This window comes from Mesoplodon densirostris, chromosome X (assembly GCF_025265405.1).
Source record: "Mesoplodon densirostris isolate mMesDen1 chromosome X, mMesDen1 primary haplotype, whole genome shotgun sequence".
Taxonomy (NCBI): Eukaryota; Metazoa; Chordata; class Mammalia; order Artiodactyla; family Ziphiidae; genus Mesoplodon; species Mesoplodon densirostris.
The window spans coordinates 60,222,630-60,241,312 of NC_082681.1; the positions used below are offsets into that span (position 1 = coordinate 60,222,630).

The 18,683-nt window shown below is 35.7% G+C and overlaps 1 protein-coding gene across 7 annotated transcripts in view; it reads right to left on the bottom strand.

Annotated features, from left to right (window-relative positions):
- PCDH11X (protocadherin 11 X-linked) overlaps nt 1–18,398 on the bottom strand; it is a 717,733-nt gene extending 699,335 nt beyond the window's left edge. For 6 of the 7 annotated variants that reach the window (XM_060086711.1, XM_060086710.1, XM_060086709.1 and 3 more), the window contains exon 1: nt 17,820–18,359. In XM_060086711.1, the coding sequence (XP_059942694.1) occupies nt 17,820–18,359 (540 nt within the window). Of the gene's footprint in view, nt 1–17,819 lie in introns of all 7 variants that reach the window. The other variant, XM_060086712.1, reaches the window with a different exon arrangement.
- Between the last annotated feature and the right edge of the window lie 285 nt (nt 18,399–18,683).

Sequence of the window (18,683 nt, forward strand, 5' to 3'; positions counted from 1 at the left end):
GTCCCCTGCATCAGCAGGCTGACTCTCAACCACTGCACCACCAGAGAAGCCCTAGCAGTTACTTTTTAAAGCAACTAGGACAGCAAATCCAGTTATTTGTGAAACAGAAATTGCTAATGTGTGAAATCACAGAGTTATGCGGTCAACTATGTGCGAGGAAAAAATTCTTCCAATATCATAGTAACACAAAATACAAAAGCTGTTGTCATTAAAAAGAATTGTGGATAACTTATTGTGGCAATGCACTGCAAATATGGGTGAATCAACTATCACTAGCCCATTGGAGCAATTAAGTTTAAGAAAGCTTAACAGTTGCGGCAGATGAAACAATTGTCAGTAAACTGTGTAGCAAACCATGAAGATACGTTGAAATAACTCTTGAAGTTATCTAAAACAATAGTTTATGTTTACTTATAGCTGAATCTAATTAATACACTATGCCTTAAAATGGGGAAAAAATACAAAAAAAATAATTGCTTCACCAAATTCCACAGTTGTGTCATAATATCAGGGAGCTATTTGGTAAAATGCTATTTTTACATTAATCAATAATCAAATAAGGCCAGCCACTAGATTGTAGGGTATGTAGAAGATTATCTCAGACAGGAGTCAATTTTTTTGCCTCAAACCTTTAACAATCTAGATTACAGAAGGCCAGACTTAGTTAAAATGAGATTACTATTTACAAAATACCAAGTAAAACAAGTGGAGAAAAAAATTAAGTTACTTTAAACTACTTAAATTTGCCATAGTATGATTATATTTGTGTAGAATATTCAGCTCAAGAAGTCATGTCTATTAGATAAATAACAAAAAATCAGATTTCTAAGTGTTAAAGGGATTAAAATGTCAGTTTTATTAATCTAGCTATTTTGCATGTAAACTGGTTTTTTTATGTGAGACCTCTAGCTTTATAAAAATCCGTTCATTTTATCAATTAGGTATTTGATCTAAAGCATCATTTGAAGGACTAAAGCAAAACTCGAGGCAGCTAAATATGCCTGAAAACTCAAGTCGGGTTTTCTGGAGAAAATAAATTTCAGAGAAATGTCTAGAATCCTAAAAGCTACAGATGGATAAGCTAGTTCAGCCTATATAGAAGCCAGCCAACAATGTTTCAACTCAGTGACATATATATATCATCCCCAATGAGGAAATTTTCACTTTTCCAGTCCCATGAGTACTTCTAGTTAAAGATGCATTCCCACACCATTACAATGGCTTCCAAAAGCTTAAACATGATAGGATGGTCATTGCTACTTCTTCGACTTAGAACATTCTAGACTGGTTTTGGAATCTAGGATAATGAGGTATTTGAAGGGGTGATATGGTTTTGAAGAAAATGCTATGGCTATCTGTAGCTGATCCTTTAGGAATCACTTTCCTCAGAGTAAAATTAAAAGATTTGAAGGCCTCCTGAAACTCATGAAATCTGTTAAATATTTAAGTCCTCAGAGAAAAAGCAGTGTGACACCACTAAATGAAGTCAAGAATATAATAATCAAAATCAGAATTTTATAGTTTTTTTGTGTATTCAACCAACCTAAGTAGCCTTCATTTCATATTTACTTATGGAAGGGAGTTGAATATCTAAGTTAATTGAATATTCATTACTTTGTGTAATCTAAACACGATTATATTTTCCTACTTTTTGATAGCTATATGCACTCTCATATTCATCCATACATTCAGTGACTTCAATAATGCACTATGTTCAACTAAAAGTAATTTATAAAGTTCTACACTTCTTTATTTATAATCCATTAAATTGTTTTTTTAATTTGTTCATCCCTGGATTGTTTAGAGCATCACTTTGTTCTTCTGTTAACTATTTACTTCATTATTTTCCTTACTGAGAGCAAAGCTCTCCTTCTCCCTGACTAAGCTACTTTAAATGGATGCTTCTAAGCAAACTCTTGTGCTCAGTGAATATAAGGGCCCCCTCCTAAACCAGGAAAACATACTAGTATCCATGAAAGTATAGTTCTAGCAAATATCCTGCTGCAAAAATGACTTTTAAAACCTATTTAATTTAGAATGATTAAAAATTTAAAAATTCAAATTTGTTATTACATATCTCTCCTACAGAATCCACTGCAGAAAGACAATTTTGACTGACTTACAAGAAAAGAAATAGGAAAATAGAAAAGAGTTTTCTGTGTGAAAAAGAAAAGACAAGATAAGACATCTAATTTTTTTAAATGGCATATGAATGAGATGTAAGTAAAGCAATTCCAGATGGTAGAAGATGTATATGAGAAAGTATTCACATTAGCAATATCATAGTCATATGGAGGGCCAGGAGGAGGGAAAGATAAATGAGGAGAAAGAAACATTTGATTCAAGAGACAAGTTAAAGAAGGTAAATGGAAGTTTGTTTGTTTTAAATTGAACTAAGTCAAGAAATAAATGTGGAGCCAGTGGCACTGATTGAGAAAGAGAATAATGCTGTCATATTTTCCTCTGTATACATATATAAAATATGTGTGAAAAATTTAGGTTGTAAAATAAGGTTTTTAAAGAGTACAGAGCATAATTTTAGAAAAATTAGAGGAGACTACAATCTTAAACCATAGAGCAAAACCAGTAACTACTGTTTATAAAACACTTTTCTTCAAAGCACTCAGCAAATTTTATGTATTTTTCTTATTTAATTAATTTTTATAATATCCTTGCCTGTTAGATAAAGATAATTTTATTTTCGCCATTATATAGAAGAGGAATTGGAGACATAGCCAACAAGTTTGAGAAGTAAGATAATAGAAGGACTCATGTAATTATCACCACTAGCACAGGAATTAACAGTTTAATCAAAAAGAATTTATTTCCAGTGTTGAAATTGTTTTGCAGATAAATGTTGGCAGAAAGTATCACTGCCACAATTGCAGACCTAGTAAAAAATAAAATATAATGAATTAATGAGAGTTCTGGGTGAAAATCTACTGAAAGTAGACTGGGAAATTTTAACTTGTCTGAAACTGTGAACACTTAAAAATAATTCCATGTTCTTAATTTCAGAATGACCAATTCAAGATAAAATGTTCTTTTAATATAATAAATGTTTTCTTCCTTACTATCATTAGTGTAGAAATATATTCCCCATAATGCCTTGTTATTAAGCTCCCTGGGGACAGTGACTATTTTTCAAACGTATTTTTATCCCTCAAGACTTTGTACGCTGGGCACTCATTAAGTATATGTTAAATTTAGATGACTGGAATTAGACTAAGGTGTTAGTTGGTAGTCAGTTACTGTTACAACTAAGAAAATACTTAGTAGAACAGCTTTCCATTCTTTAGAGCTTTACTTCATTGTATTGGAGAAGCTTAAAATAATGGAGTTCTATATTTAAAATAAGTAAAAGGATAAGATATGTTCACGAGAACATCCTCCATAAAATAAAATTCCTGGTTAAGTGAGATCTCAAGGACAAATGTAAATTAGGTGAGATAACTTAAAACTTCATTTTACGCATTCAACTTTTAAAACTCCTTGTTTTGTTGAATGAAACAAAGTTTAAGAGTAGTTTTTACAAAAGGTCTTTTATTTCTATTTCCTATTCTATAACCTTGTATTACTTTTCGTAGTTTACTTGAAAGTTTACAGACATCTACGTGCAGCAATTAAAATATAAACATTATTTCACTGTGTTAAAAAAAAAGCAGGACCCCGGAGGAAGATGGCGGAAGAGTAAGATGCGGAGATCACCTTCCTCCCCACAGATACATTAGAAATTCATCTACACGTGGAACAACTCCTACAGAACACCTACTGAACGCTGACAGAAGACCTCAGACCCCACAAAAGGCAAGAAACTCCCCACATACCTGGGTAGGGCAAAAGAAAAAAAGAATAAACAGAGACAATAGGATAGGGACGGGACCTGCACCAGTGGGAGGGAGCCATGAAGGAGGGAAGGTTTCTACACACTACAAGCATCTTCGCGGGTGGAGACTGCAGGTGGCGGAGGGGGAAAGCTTCGGAGTAGCAGAGGAGAGCACAGCGACAGGGGTGTGGAGGGCAAAGCGGAGAGATTCCGGCACAGAGGATCGGTGCCCTCAGGCACACACCAGCCCGAGAGGCTTGTCTGCTCGGCCGCCGGGGCGGGTGGGGCTGGGAGCTGAGGCTTGGGTATCGGGTTTCAGTTGGAGCGCAGGGAGAGGACTGGGGCTGGCGGCAGGAAGAGAGCCTGAAGGGGTTAGTGCACCACTGCTAGCCCGGAGGGAGTCCGGGGAAAGGGTCTGGAGCTGCCGTAGAGGCAAGAGACTTTTTATTCCCTTTTGTTTCCTGGTGCGCGAGGAGAGGGCATTAAGAGGGCTGCTTGGGGAAGCGCCGGAGACGGGCGCGAGCCGCGGCTAAAGGCGCGGACCCCGGAGACGGGTGTGGGACGCTGGGGCTGCTGCTGCTGCCATCGTCGCAGGGCCTGTGTGCGAGCGCAGGTCACTGTCCACCCCGCCTTCCGGGGGGCCTGTGCACCCCGAAACTGCCAGGGTCCCGGGACCCGGGGACGGCTTTCCCGGGAAAGCGCACGGAGCGCCTCGGTCTGGTGCAGCGTCACACTGGCCGCTGCCGCTGCAGGCCAGCCCCACACTGCGTGCCCCTCCCTCCCCTCTGCCTGAGTGAGCCAGAGCCCCCGAATCAGCGGCTCCTTTAAACCCGTCCTGTCTGAGCGAAGAACACACGCCCTCCGGCGACGTACACTCAGAGGCGGGGCCAGGTCCAAGGCTGAGACCCGAGAGCTGTGAGAGCAGAGAAGACACAGGGAAATCTCTCTGTGCAGCTTCGGAGGCAGCAGATTAAAGCTCCATGATCCACTTGATGTGCCCTGCCTCTGTGGAGTGCATGAATGGACAGCAAATCATCCCAAATTGAGGAGGTGGACTTTGAGGACAAGATTTAAGACTTTCCCCCCTTTTCCTCTTTTTACAACGAATTATCCCAAACTAAGGAGGTGGACTTAGCAAGATTTCAGACTTCTTGCCCTTTTCCTCTTTTTACAACGAACTATCCCAAATTGAGGAGGTGGACTTGGAGAGCAAGATTTTTGATTCCCCCCCCTGCTCTCTTTTTGTGAATGTGTATGTGTATGCTTCTGTGTAAGATTCTCTCTGTATAGCTTTGCTTCCACCATATGTCCCAGGGTTCTATCTGTCCGTTTTTTTTCAATAATTACATTTTAATTTTAATAACGCTACTATATTTCATACTTTATTCTATTTTACTTTACCTGCTCTTTCTTTTTTTCCTACCTTCCCTTCCTCCCTCCCTCCCACTGCACCTCCTTTCCTTCTTTCTCTCTTTCTTTCCTTCCTCCCTCCATCCCTCCCTTCTTCCTTTCACTCTTTCTTTTTCTTTCCTTCCTCCCTCCCTCCTTCCTGTCTTTCTTTCCTTCCTCCCTCCCTCCCACTCATCTTCTTTTCACTTTCTTTTTCTTTCCTTCCTCCCTCCCTCCCTCCCTTCTTCCATTCACTCTTCCTTTTTCTTTCATTCCTCCCTCTCTCCCTCCTTTCTTTCTTTCTTTCCATCCTTCCTCCCTCCCTCCCTCCTTTCTCTCTTCCTTCCTTCCTTCCTTTCTTTCCTTCTTCCTTTCTTTCTCTCTCTCTTTCTTTCTTCTACTAATTCTTTCTTTCTATTTTTCTCCTTTTTATTCTGAGCTGGGTAGATGAAAGGCTCTTGGTGCTGCAGCCAGGAGTCAGTGCTGTGCCTCTGAAGTGGGAGAGCCAACTTCAGGACATGGATACACAAGAGACCTCCCAGCTCCACATAATGTCAAGCAGCGAAAATCTCCCAGAGATCTCCATCTCAACACCAGCACCCAGCTTCAGTCAACGACCAGGAAACTACAGTGCTGGTCACCCTATGCCAAGCAACTAGCAAGGCAGGAACACAACCCCACCCGTTAACAGAGAGGCTGCTAAAAACATAATAAGGCCACAGGCACCCCAAAACACACCACCAGACGTGGACCAGTCCACCAGAAAGACAAGATCGAGCCTCAAACATCAGAACACAGGAACTAGTCCCCCCCACCAGGAAGCCTACACAACCTACTGAAACAACCTTAGCCACTGGGGACAGACACCAAAAACAACAGGAACTACGAATCTGCAGCCTGCAAAAAGGAGACTGCAAACAAAGTAACATAAGCAAAATGAGAAGACAGAAAAACACACAGCAGGTGAAGGAGCAAGATAAAAACCCACCAGACCTAACAAATGAAGAGGTAATAGGCAGTCTACCTGAAAAAGAATTCAGAATAATGATAGTAAAGATTATCCAAGATTCTATTTCCAAGATCCAAAATCTTGGAAATAGAATAGACAAAATGGAAGAAACAGTTAACAAGGACCTAGAAGAACTAAAGATGAATCAAGCATCGATTAAAAACAAAATAAATGAAATAAAAAATACTCTAGATGGGATCAATAGCAGAATAACTGAGGCAGAAGAACGGATAAGTGAGGTGGAAGATAAAATAGTGGAAATAAGTGACGCAGAGCAAAATAAAGAAAAAAAGAATGAAAAGAACAGAGGACAGTCTCAGAGACCTCTGGGACAACATTAAACGCACCAACATTCGAATTATAGGGCTTCCAGAAGAAGAAGAGAAAAAGAAAGGGACTGAGAAAATATTTGAAGAGACTAAAATTGAAAACTTCCCTAATATGGAAAAGGAAATAGTTAATCAAGTCCAGGAGGCACAGCGAGTCCCATACAGAATAAATCCAAGGAGAAATACGCCAAGACACATATTAATCAAACTGTCAAAAATTGAACACAAAGAAATCATATTAAAAGCAGCAAGAGAAAAACAACAAATAACACACAAGGGACTCCCCATCAGGTTAACAGCTGATCTCTCAGCAGAAACTCTACAAGCCAGAAGGGAGTGGCAGGACATAATTAAAGTGATGAAGGAGAGAAACCTGCAACCAAGATTACTCTACCCAGCAAGGATCTCATTCAGATTTAATGGAGAAATTAAAACCTTTACAGACAAGCAAAAGCTGAGAGAGTTCAGCATAACCAAACCAGCTTTACAACAAATGCTAAAGGAACTTTTCTAGGCAAGAAACACAACAGAAGGAATATACCTACAATAACGAACCCAAAGCAATTAAGGAAATGGGAATAGGAACATACATATCGATAATAACCTTAAATGTAAATGGACTAAATGCTCCCACCAAAAGACACAGATTGACTGAATGGATACAAAAACAAGACCCACATATATGCTGTCTACAAGAGACCCACTTCAGACCTAGAGACACAAACAAATTTAAAGGGGATGGAAAAAGATATTCCATGCAAATGGAAATCAAAAGAAAGCTGGAGTAGCAATTCTTATATCAGACAAAATAGACTTTAAAATAAAGACTATTAGAAGAGACAAAGAAGGACACTACATAATGATCAAGGGATCGATCCAAGAAGAAGATATAACAATTGTAAATATTTATGCACCCAACATAGGAGCACCTCTATACATAAGGCAAATACTAACAGCCATAAAAGGGGAAATCGACAGTAACACAGTCATATTAGTGGACTTTAACACCCCACTTTCACCAATGGACAGATCATCAAAAATGAAAATAAATAAGGAAACACAAGCTTTAAATGATACATTAAACATGATGGACTTAATTGATATTTATAGGACATTCCATCCAAAAACAACGGAATACACATTTTCTCAAGTGCTCATGGAACATTCTCCAGGATAGATTATATCTTTGGTCACAAATCAAGCCTTGGTAAATTTAAGAAAATTGAAATTGTATCAAGTATCTTTTCCGACCACAATGCTATGAGACTAGACATCAATTACAGGAAAAGATCTGTAAAAAATACAAACACATGGAGGCTAAACAATACACTACTCAATAACGAAGTGATCACTGAAGAAATCAAAGAGGAAATTAAAAAATACCTAGAAACAAATGACAATGGAGACACGATGACCCAAAATCTATGGGACACAGCAAAAGCAGTTCTAAGGGGGAAGTTTACAGCAATACAATCCCAACTTAAGAAATAGGAAACATCTCGAGTAAACAACCAGACCCTGCACCTAAAACAATTAGAGAAAGAAGAACAAATAACCCCTAAAGGTAGCAGAAGGAAAGAAATCATAAAGATCATATCAGAAATAAATGAAAAAGAAATGAAGGGAACGATAGCAAAGATCAATAAAACTAAAAGCTGGTTCTTGAGAAGATAAACAAAATTGACAAACCATTAGCCAGACACATCAAGAAAAAAAGGGAGAAGACTCAAATCAATAGAATTAGAAATGAAAAAGGAGAAGTAACAACTGACACTGCAGAAATACAAAAGATCATGAGAGATTACTAAAAGCAACTCTATGCCAATATAATGGACAACCTGGAAGAAATGGACAAATTCTTAGAAATGCACAACCTGCCAAGACTGAATCAGGAAGAAATAGAAAATATGAATAGACCAATCACAAGCACTGAAATTGAAACTGTGATTAAAAATCTTCCAACAAACAAAAGCCCAGGACCAGATGGCTTCACAGGCGAATTCTATCAAACATTTAGAGAAGAGATAACACCCATCCTTCTCAAACTCTTCCAAACAATTTCAGAGGAAGGAACACTCCCAAACTCATTCTGCGAGGCCACAATCACCTTGATATCAAAACCAGGCAAGGATGTCACAAAGAAAGAAAACTACAGGCCAATATCACTGATGAACATAGATGCAAAAATCCTCAACAAAATACTAGCAAACAGAATCCAACAGCACATTAAAAGGAACATACACCATGATAAAGTGGAGTTTATTCCAGTAATGCAAGGATTCTTCAATATACGCAAGCCAATCAATGTGATACACCATATTAACAAATTAATGGAGAAAATCATATGATCATCTCAATAGATGCAGAGAAAGCTTTCGACAAAATTCAACACTGATTTATTATAAAAACCGTGCAGAAAGTAGGCATAGAGGGAACTTTCCTCAACATAATAAAGGCCATATATGACAAACCCACAGCCAACATTGTCCTCAATGGTGAAAAACTGAAACCATTTCCACTAAGATCAGGAACAAGACAAGGCTGCACACTCTCACCACTCTTATTCAACATAGTTTTGGAAATTTTAGCCACAGCAATCAGAGAAGAAAAGGAAATAAAAGGAATCCAAATTGGAAAAGAAGAAGTAAAGCTGTCACTGTTTGCAGATGACATGATACTATACATAGAGAATCCTAAAGATGCTACCAGAAAACTACTAGAGCTAATCAATGAATGTGGTAGAGTAGCAGGATACAAAATTAACGCACAGAAATCTCTCGCATTCCTGTACACTAATGATGAAAAATCTGCAAATGAAATTAAGAAAACACTCCCATTTACCATTGCAACAAAAAGAATAAAATATCTAGGAATAAACCTACCTAAGGAGACAAAAGACCTGTATGCAGAAAATTATAAGACACTGATGAAAGAAATTAAAGATGATACAAATAGATGGAGAGATATACCATGCTCCTGGATTGGAAGAATCAATATTGTGAAAATGACTCTACTACCCAAAGCAATCTACAGATTCAATGCAATCCCTATCAAATTACCACTGGCATTTTTCCCTGAACTAGAACAAAAAATTACAGAATTTGTTTGGAAAAACAAAAGACCCCGAATAGCCAAAACAATCTTGAGAACAAAAAACGGAGCTGGAGGAATCAGGCTCCCTGACTTCGGACTATACTACAAAGCTACAGTAATCAAGAGAGTGTGGTACTGGCACAAAAACAGAAAGATAGATCAATGGAACAGGATAGAAAGCCCAGAGGTAAACCCACACACATATGGTCAACTTATCTTTGATAAAGGAGGCAGGAATGTACAGTGGAGAAAGGGCAGCCTCTTCTATAAGTGGTGCTGGGAAACCTGGACAAGGACATGTAATAGTATGAGATTAGATCATTCCCTAACACCATACACAAAAATAAGCTCAAAATGGATTAAAGACCTAAATGTAAGGCCAGAAACTATCAAACTCTTAGAGGAAAACATATGCAGAACACTCTATGACATAAATCACAGCAAGATCCTTTTGGACCCACCTCCTAGAGAAATGGAAATAAAAACAAAGATAAACAAATGGGACCTAATGAAACTTCAAAGCTTTTGCACAGCAAAGGAAACTATAAACAAGACCAAAAGACAACCCTCAGAATGGGAGAAAATATTTGCAAATGAAGCAACTGACAAAGGATTAATCTCCAAAATTTATAAACAGCTCATGCAACTCAATAGCAAAAAAACAAACAACCCAATCCAAAAATGGGCAGAAGACTTAAATAGGCATTTCTCCAAAGAAGATTTACAGACTGCCAACAAACACATGAAAGAATGCTCAACATCATTAATCATTAGAGAAATGCAAATCAAAACTACAATGAGATATCATCTCACACCAGTCAGAATGGCCTTCATCAAGAAATCTAGAAACAATCAATGCTGGAGAGGGTGTGGAGAAAAGGGAACACTCTTGCACTGCTGGTGGGAATGTGAATTGGTACAGCCACTATGGAGAACAGTATGGAGATTCCTTAAAAAAACTACAAATAGAACTACCATATGACCCAGCAATCCCACTACTAGGCATATACCCTGAGAAAACCATAATTCAAAAAGAGACATGTACCAAAATGTTCATTGCAGCTCTATTCACGATAGCCCAGAGCTGGAAACAACCTAAGTGTCCATCATCAGATGAATGGATAAAGAAGATGTGGCACATATATACAATGGAATATTACTCAGCCATATAAAGAAACGAAACTGAGCTATTTGTAATGATGTGGATAGACCTAGAGTCTGTCATACAGAGTGAAGTAAGTCAGAAAGAGAAAGACAAATACCGTATGCTAACACATATATATGGAATTTAAAAAAAAATGTCATGAAGAACCTAGGGGTAAAACAGGAATAAAGACACAGACCTACTTGAGAATGGACTTGAGGATATGGGGAGGGGGAAGGGTAAGCTGTGACAAAGCGAAAGAGAGGCATAGACATATATACACTACCAAACGTAAGGTAGATAGATAGTGGGAAGCAGCCGCAGAACACAGGGAAATCAGCTCGGTGCTTTGTGACCGCCTGGAGGGGTGGGATGGGGAGGGTGGGAGGGTGGGAGATGCATGATGGAAGGGTTGTGGTAACAGATGTATTTGTATGACTGATTCACTTTGTTATAAAGCAGAAACTAATAAAAAAAGCAATAGGTTTCTTATGACTGATCATCTAGAATTACATCTTACATTTCACAACAAATGAAAAAATATATGGACAGCTATAGTTTTATTGTTTTAGTTGCTAAAAGACACATTTCTGTGCGCATGCATGTGGATAGTATATTTTGATGCACTGAGCTCTCTAGTAATGAATATTTAAACTTTTACAAAGAAAAAAAACATTATCACATAACTGTAGAATAATATTGGTGGAGATATATTAATTTCTGCAAGCAAAAGACCAATGTATAAAGAACACTTCAAAAATAGTTATTTAAGCTCTGTGTTTTAAAATTAAATTGAACTTAATACTTTCCCTCCTCTGGTACCTTCTATGTGCATCCAGAAACTAAAAGACACTTCAACAAAGATATACTAAAATTTAATTTGTGGTCAAAGCAATTTATTTTCTCTATTATGCTATCGACTTATTCACACGTTTTTACTGATTTATGAAGATTACTAAACTGATAAACACAAAGGGAGAATACTCATTTTTTGGTATTTGATTTTGAAGTGAGAACTACTTTTCATATGCATTTTATATTTTTTTGATAAAGAATAATTTCTTCAAAATTGGTTCAGATTCACATAAAAGCACAAAACAAAGCTTGGTAAAAGCATAAAGCTATTTAAATTATTTTATTGATCGAATTAAGTCAAAATCATAAATTTTCCCCCAAATGACCTTATTGCTTTTATCATCACTTCTGAACAAGATGTTATCACCTCTGGTGTAAAAGCTTTACCAATCCATCATTTTTTTTGGTCTAAGATTGAAGGAAGGATCATAATTCTGTTCACTAAGAGTGTTGTTATACAGTCAGTATAAAGTTGTATAGATCAAAAAAATAATTTATGCTGAACTAACTACACATATTGGAATGTTTATTATCTCAGATTATTATCATTGATCAGAATTATGGGAGCCAAGTAGATCTGTATAACCAAACCTCATGTTTTCATGAAAGATTTCTATAATTTTGTGTTATAATTAAATATATATTTAATAGATTTTATGTCTTTCCCTTTGGCAGGCACAAAATTAAACATCAAATTGGTTTTTATTTAGATACAGTGAACAATAGACTAACAGATCAATAAACCTGTGCCTAATAATAATCCATGTAAAATTTAGCAGTATTTCTTATAGCTAGTTGCTATTATCAGGTCAAAGGGCAGAATGTGAGTAAATTAATCAAAGTCGGGGAGATACATTTGCTCTTCAGAATCTTAGTTTATAAATTCTAGAATTGAGCTATCTAAAATGTCCTACATATATGTGTTGCATGTGGGACTATTAATAACACGTGTATTTAATGAAAGGCGTTAGTGTACTATATTAACCAGGAGTCCGATAATAGCAATGAAGTCAAAAGTTACTTAATCCTATTAGTGTCACACTCTCATTGTAATAAGACCTGACAACATTAATAAAGATCCATTTATGAAGAGAATGAGTTTTAAGTTGTCATTTTTCCCCACTGGAGGTACACTTTAATAATAATCCCTAGCTTTCAGGGACCTAACAGTCATTAGCATTTGACTGTCATCTCTTTTACTTTTTAGCACAGATCTAAAATGTTAATCTGCACATCATAGAATTCAGAGAATATAACATCAAGCTATCTTAAAGCTGAAGGGGTGAACTTCCAAATAGAACTTCATTTTATAGTTGAAAACTGAGGAAATCACTATATTCAAACTCTTCTGAATATCTTTAGAGGCAACTTTGCTTTCTAAAGCAGTTAAATACATTGTTTGTTATAGCATATTATGTATATTATATCATATTATAACATTGTTTGTTATAGCATATTATGCCTGCAATGACATTAATGAATTTTATTCACTCCCCCTGATACTACACACTACTTTGATCTATGGATACATATGATAAAGAAATATTAATTCCTTCAGAATAATAAAGTTTGCTTGCTCTTTAGCTCCACAATATATTATTTGATGTCTAATTCTTGACAAGTGTATTCAAGGTTACTAAATCTAATGGTAGATAGCATTTTCACAATTTGGATTTTCTAATCCCAGATTTCAAAACAAATCTAAGTCTAACCTTAGTTTCATAAATCCAAACTCTTGATCAACAGGCAAGATGTTTAGTTCTCATTTAGTTTTTAAAGTAAAAGACAAATATATCTTATTTTAAACAAAATAGAAACAAGGGCCCAAAGTTTGATTATGTGAAAAGACTCTGCCCAAGTTTATTTATTTTTTTTTTGAGGTGGATGTAAAAGAGGAGGATGCTTTATGAGATGGGCAAAAATGTGTGAGGGCTTTGAGTCAGGTCACGAATCTGAGAAAATATTTGATGTTCACGCTCCATCAGCACAGTCAGCCTTTGAAACATCATCATGCCTGCCTCAAGGGGACCAATCAACACACTGCCACTGGGCCAGTATAGAAATATTATTGCTGATATATGTGAGGGAAGATGAAAATCTGAAGCAGAAAATGAAGACATATGCAACATCATTACAGAAACTAATTTCCCCTGAGTTCCAACCATGGGAAGAAGTAGATCCCTGTGGCTTATATTCATATCCTGAGTCAGATTGGGTGCTTGAAGTGTATTTCTATTTGTGAATGTACTAGCTTCCCTGACAACAGACTTAGAATATGAAAAAAAAAACCTTTATAAATAACAGGCCATCAGAATAATAAAGTGGAAGTTAGAAAGACATTGTAACTTTCTACTCTTGGACAACAGCTCTGTCAAATACTACTAGGGCTCAATGGTATATATTTATTAGATAGATGACACATAGTTGCAGATAATTATATATATAGTATACAATATGTATGTAGATATAGTGTACACATAGTATATACTATATAACATGTATAACATATATTTTAAAATATATTATTTAATAACATTTAAAAATGATATATTTATAATATATATAAAATCATATTTATAATAAATAAAAATTGCATATATATACACATATACATATATGTGTGTATCTATCTATCTATCTAGTGATAGGTCTTTAGTATAGCTAGTCCAAATTAAGGGAAATTATATCAGAATATCATGGGGAATTCTCATTATACCATGTCTTTACTTGAGACAGGGAAAAGGGAAGATTTCACTTCTGGATATTATTTTAAGTGGCAATTCTCATCAAAAACTTTTATAGATGAAGCTTTCTTTTCTTTAGAGTAACCTAATCTCTCTAAAATTTGAAAATTAACCTTGCCAAGATCATGTGGATAAGTTTTATTTTACCATAATTTTCTTTGTACTAAGCAGAATCACTTGGTAATCATGTTATTCATTCATTCCTCACTTTCTTTTCACTTTGTCTTTTTTCATTTTCTTCTTCTTCCTTCCTGTTAAACTTGCTGTGATCCTCACCCTCAAGGTTATCTGTCTCTTTCTGTCAATCAAATCTAAGAGTCAGAAGACCTTATTCTCGTTCCCAATTTCCTAGTCATATGATCATAAACAAAACAAATTATTACCCTGAAATGCAATATCCAAATATTTAAAATGTGTAACAATGCTTTCCTTGTTTATGCCAAAGCACACCTAATATCATAAAATGCATAAATGAAATTAAAATATTTATATATTAATTTTTTGAAGATCAATATTGTAAGTTTTGTCTTATGCTACTTTTTATTATATACATTTTGATACATTTATCAAATACTTTTATTTTCTGTTAATTATCTTGTTAATTAACATAGATTTGTTAATAGCAAGACACTTTCATGTGTAAATTGAACTAATTTTTCCTAGAAGTTTTCTCTATATCTCCCCCTTCTCTCCCTTCATTATCTGAACTTTTCATATAAATTTTATATTTCCTTAGTTAAGATAAACTGTGATTTTGCTAGTCTTGTCTACTCAACAAAAATAGAACAAGTTAATATTAATTAAATTCTCAACCTATTATGCAGGAAAGATCTTTTAAAATAAATTAGTATGGTTGGCCTACTTACTTTCAAATTATAACACTTATTAAAATTTGTGGATGAATCATAACTTGTTTCTTTTTTTTCTTTTTATTTAACCTCCCTATACCCCCTCCCCCAGCGTACATACCACTTTCATGACAGGACCTTTTTGCAAGTCAAAGTGCACTCAGTTAACCCATGAGATAGCCCTCTGCAAGCCCAGGGCTATGCTTTGTGTTCCATAATTATTATTTTTAACAAGCAGTCAGGACAGTATTTGCCCATGGGCCATACAAATGCCCCAGTACTTAGGTACATCACTTTTGGCTTATCACACATTCTAAAACAGAATGAAATTGTAGAGAATGTCTATTTCTAAGACTCATCTAAGAACCTCTAGTGAGCCTGTCTTTATGTCACTTGCTGATAATCTTTCAAAGAAATTCAAATGAAAATAGATTTTAACAAACCTAAATTATGCCAGTGGGTTTATTTGTTTTTTTTTGTTGTTTGTTTGTTTGTATTTTAATATGAATTCGTTAAGCAGCTTTCAAGACAAATCAGAAATTTCTTGGAAGTTCATTAACCTGCCCTGAGGGAGACATTACAGAATTATTCTTTCAGTAAAGCACTGCATTTCAAAATAACACATTTGTCAGGATGGTTGGGTGGAGAGGACCCAATTACTAATTCCTGATTTAAATTTGGTAAGGTCCCATTTTGATTTGAACCTGTCAATTTTTATTTTCCAAATAAACTGTTTTTCTTTGTTTAGGCTGTGCTCTCCAAAATAGTAGCCACTTACCACAGGTGGCTATTAAAATTAAGATTAATTAAAATTAAAAATTCAGTTCCTTGGTAACAGTAACCACATTTCAAGTACTCAATAGCCACGTGTGGCCAGTAACTACTATACTGGATACCACAGATAATAGAACTTTCATCATCGCTGCTGGACAGTGTAACTATCCAGTCATCTACTGGACATTGTAACTTTAGAGATAGTATCCACTCTGTTATGCAACTTACTGTTTAAAGTACTAAGCCTCACATTTCTTTAAACAGTCAAATGTTTCAATGCATCTCAAAAAATCTTCTATGCAGGTGTATCTACCCTCTACTTAGTGCTTATTCTTCCCAATTCTGCCCCTGTGAAATTTATATCATCATCCTCATATTATGACTGGAGAAACTAAAAGTAAGAAAGATTAAGCTGGAGGTGGCTTGTCTAGTCAGTGGTAAGCACAAAATTGTGATCTATATCTTTCTGACTCCTGCATATTTTTACATTTCATCAAATAAGGAGACACCATTGCAAGGACCTTACTTAGAAATGCTTATTTATAAATCATCCATCTTTTTTCAGTTTTTACTTCTTATATTCACACACAAATCCACATTTCACTTGAAATCACTCAAAAGATCTCTAGAGTTCGATTTCTGAATGTATTTAAAAACAAATATATCTTCACAACATATCAACATCATCTGAGCAGTTTTCCAATATTACACAACCTTCGTGCTAAAACCTTCAGATGATATTCATCAAAATATCATATTTATGTGTTCTTTGAATAATTATAACATTGGTCATTACGATAATCATAATCTGGTAATGAATAATCAGAAAATGTTTATAAAACTTTGAAAATTGCTTGACCATATCTATATTATAGCTGCACATTTGTTCTTTTACATATTTACCAAGATCATTCAAGTGCATTGTACTATATCACATACCCCAATCTGAGTTTTCTACTACTCTATATACCATATAGCCAATTAAAAATATTCTCCCATTCGCTTGATAAATGCAGTCTCTCTGTACATATTTCAAAGAATACCAAATATTCCATCTATTCTTCCCTCTGAATTTCCCACCCCAAGACCCAGATCAAACCAAAATAGGTTCTTTAGGTTGACTGAAAAAATGACTTACCCTTTACTGAAAATGAATGTTCTGTGTTTTCAAAGAATTGAAACAAAATGAAAATATTTAACATTAACAAGATATATCTAAAATTTAATCTCATTTTGTTGTTCAAGAGATGCTTAAAGATCTTGCCTTGACTTGAAATCAGCAAGAAAAATATTTTTACTACTATATCCGTGTAGAAATGCTAGTAATAAAAATGTTCTATTCACCCCTAAAATAAATTTATTTGGCTTCTTTTCAAAGGACAAGATAAAGCTTTCTGTCTAAAATAATCACTTAGAAAACCCGATAGGTTTGTGGATTCGTTCTTGATGTTTAGATTTGCTTGTTTAGGCCAAGTTTGAGGCAAAGTCATGACTAGACAGATTAAAAGTAAGATATTGTGTAGGTTATTGATTTGTAAGCAGCAAGGCTGAACTCCTTGTCTGACCGCTATAATATATTGTTAGTGGAAACACAAATAACTGCTTGAAAATGAATATACATAAAATGAAGATTCATAAACTCCACGCAATTGCAAAAATTGCATTGATAAATTTTCTTTGCTATGCTTTACTTAAACTTTGTAAAATTGTGGTGAAGGCTTACTCAAAATTTGAAGTACATTAATATCCTTTTTTTTCTTCCTTTTAAAAAATGAGCTATCTTTAATGAAGCATTTTTTAAAACGCACCTTAATTAGTTGGTAGTTTTGAACTCCGTTTATTCCTATGTCAGGATCAATGGCTGCTGGGAGAGCATATCGAGAGTTTATAGCTGAGTTCTCTGGAATTGATATGTTGATAACCGTTGCAGGGAATAATGGTGCATTATCATTTATGTCTTCTATCAGAAAACGTATTTTAACCAGTCTAAATATTTCATCTGGCAGAACGGCAACCTCCACCTCATAAAAGCAACGGGTGTCCACTAAGACACCAGCACATAATTTCTCACGATCAATACGAGCTCCAGTAGTGAAGATCTCACCAGTACCCTCTTCAATTCGAATCAGTGGCACATCTCCGGTCTTGTACACTAACTTGAACTGCATAGGAGTTGTTAAGGACTTGTCTGGAATTAGCGACAAGTTGAGGTCTTTCAGCAAGTCGCCTATCAGGACGTTTTCTGGCATTTCTTCCCGGATGGTGTAGTTCTTCTCCTGGGCGCCAGACTGAAACACGACGCATGCTAACAGGACCGCAAATATATACGTCCCGGACAACAAGTCCATACCAGGCAGGATTGCACTAGTTTTTTTTTGTATCAGTCCACAGAGAACTGCCAAAGATAAAAGAAGAGAAGAAAAGAAAGAGAAGAGAAAGAGGAAGAGGAAGAAGAGGAAGTAATTATTAAAGTCAAGCATTAATGTATGTTAACTAAATGCTCAGTTTTAAATTAAAATAACTAAATGAATAAACAACAAGGTCCTACTGTATACACAGGGAACTATATTCAATATCCTGTAATAGATCATAATGGAAAATAATATGAAAGAGACACATATATATTTGGTTATATATATATAACCAAACCTCTTTGCTGTACAGCAGAAATT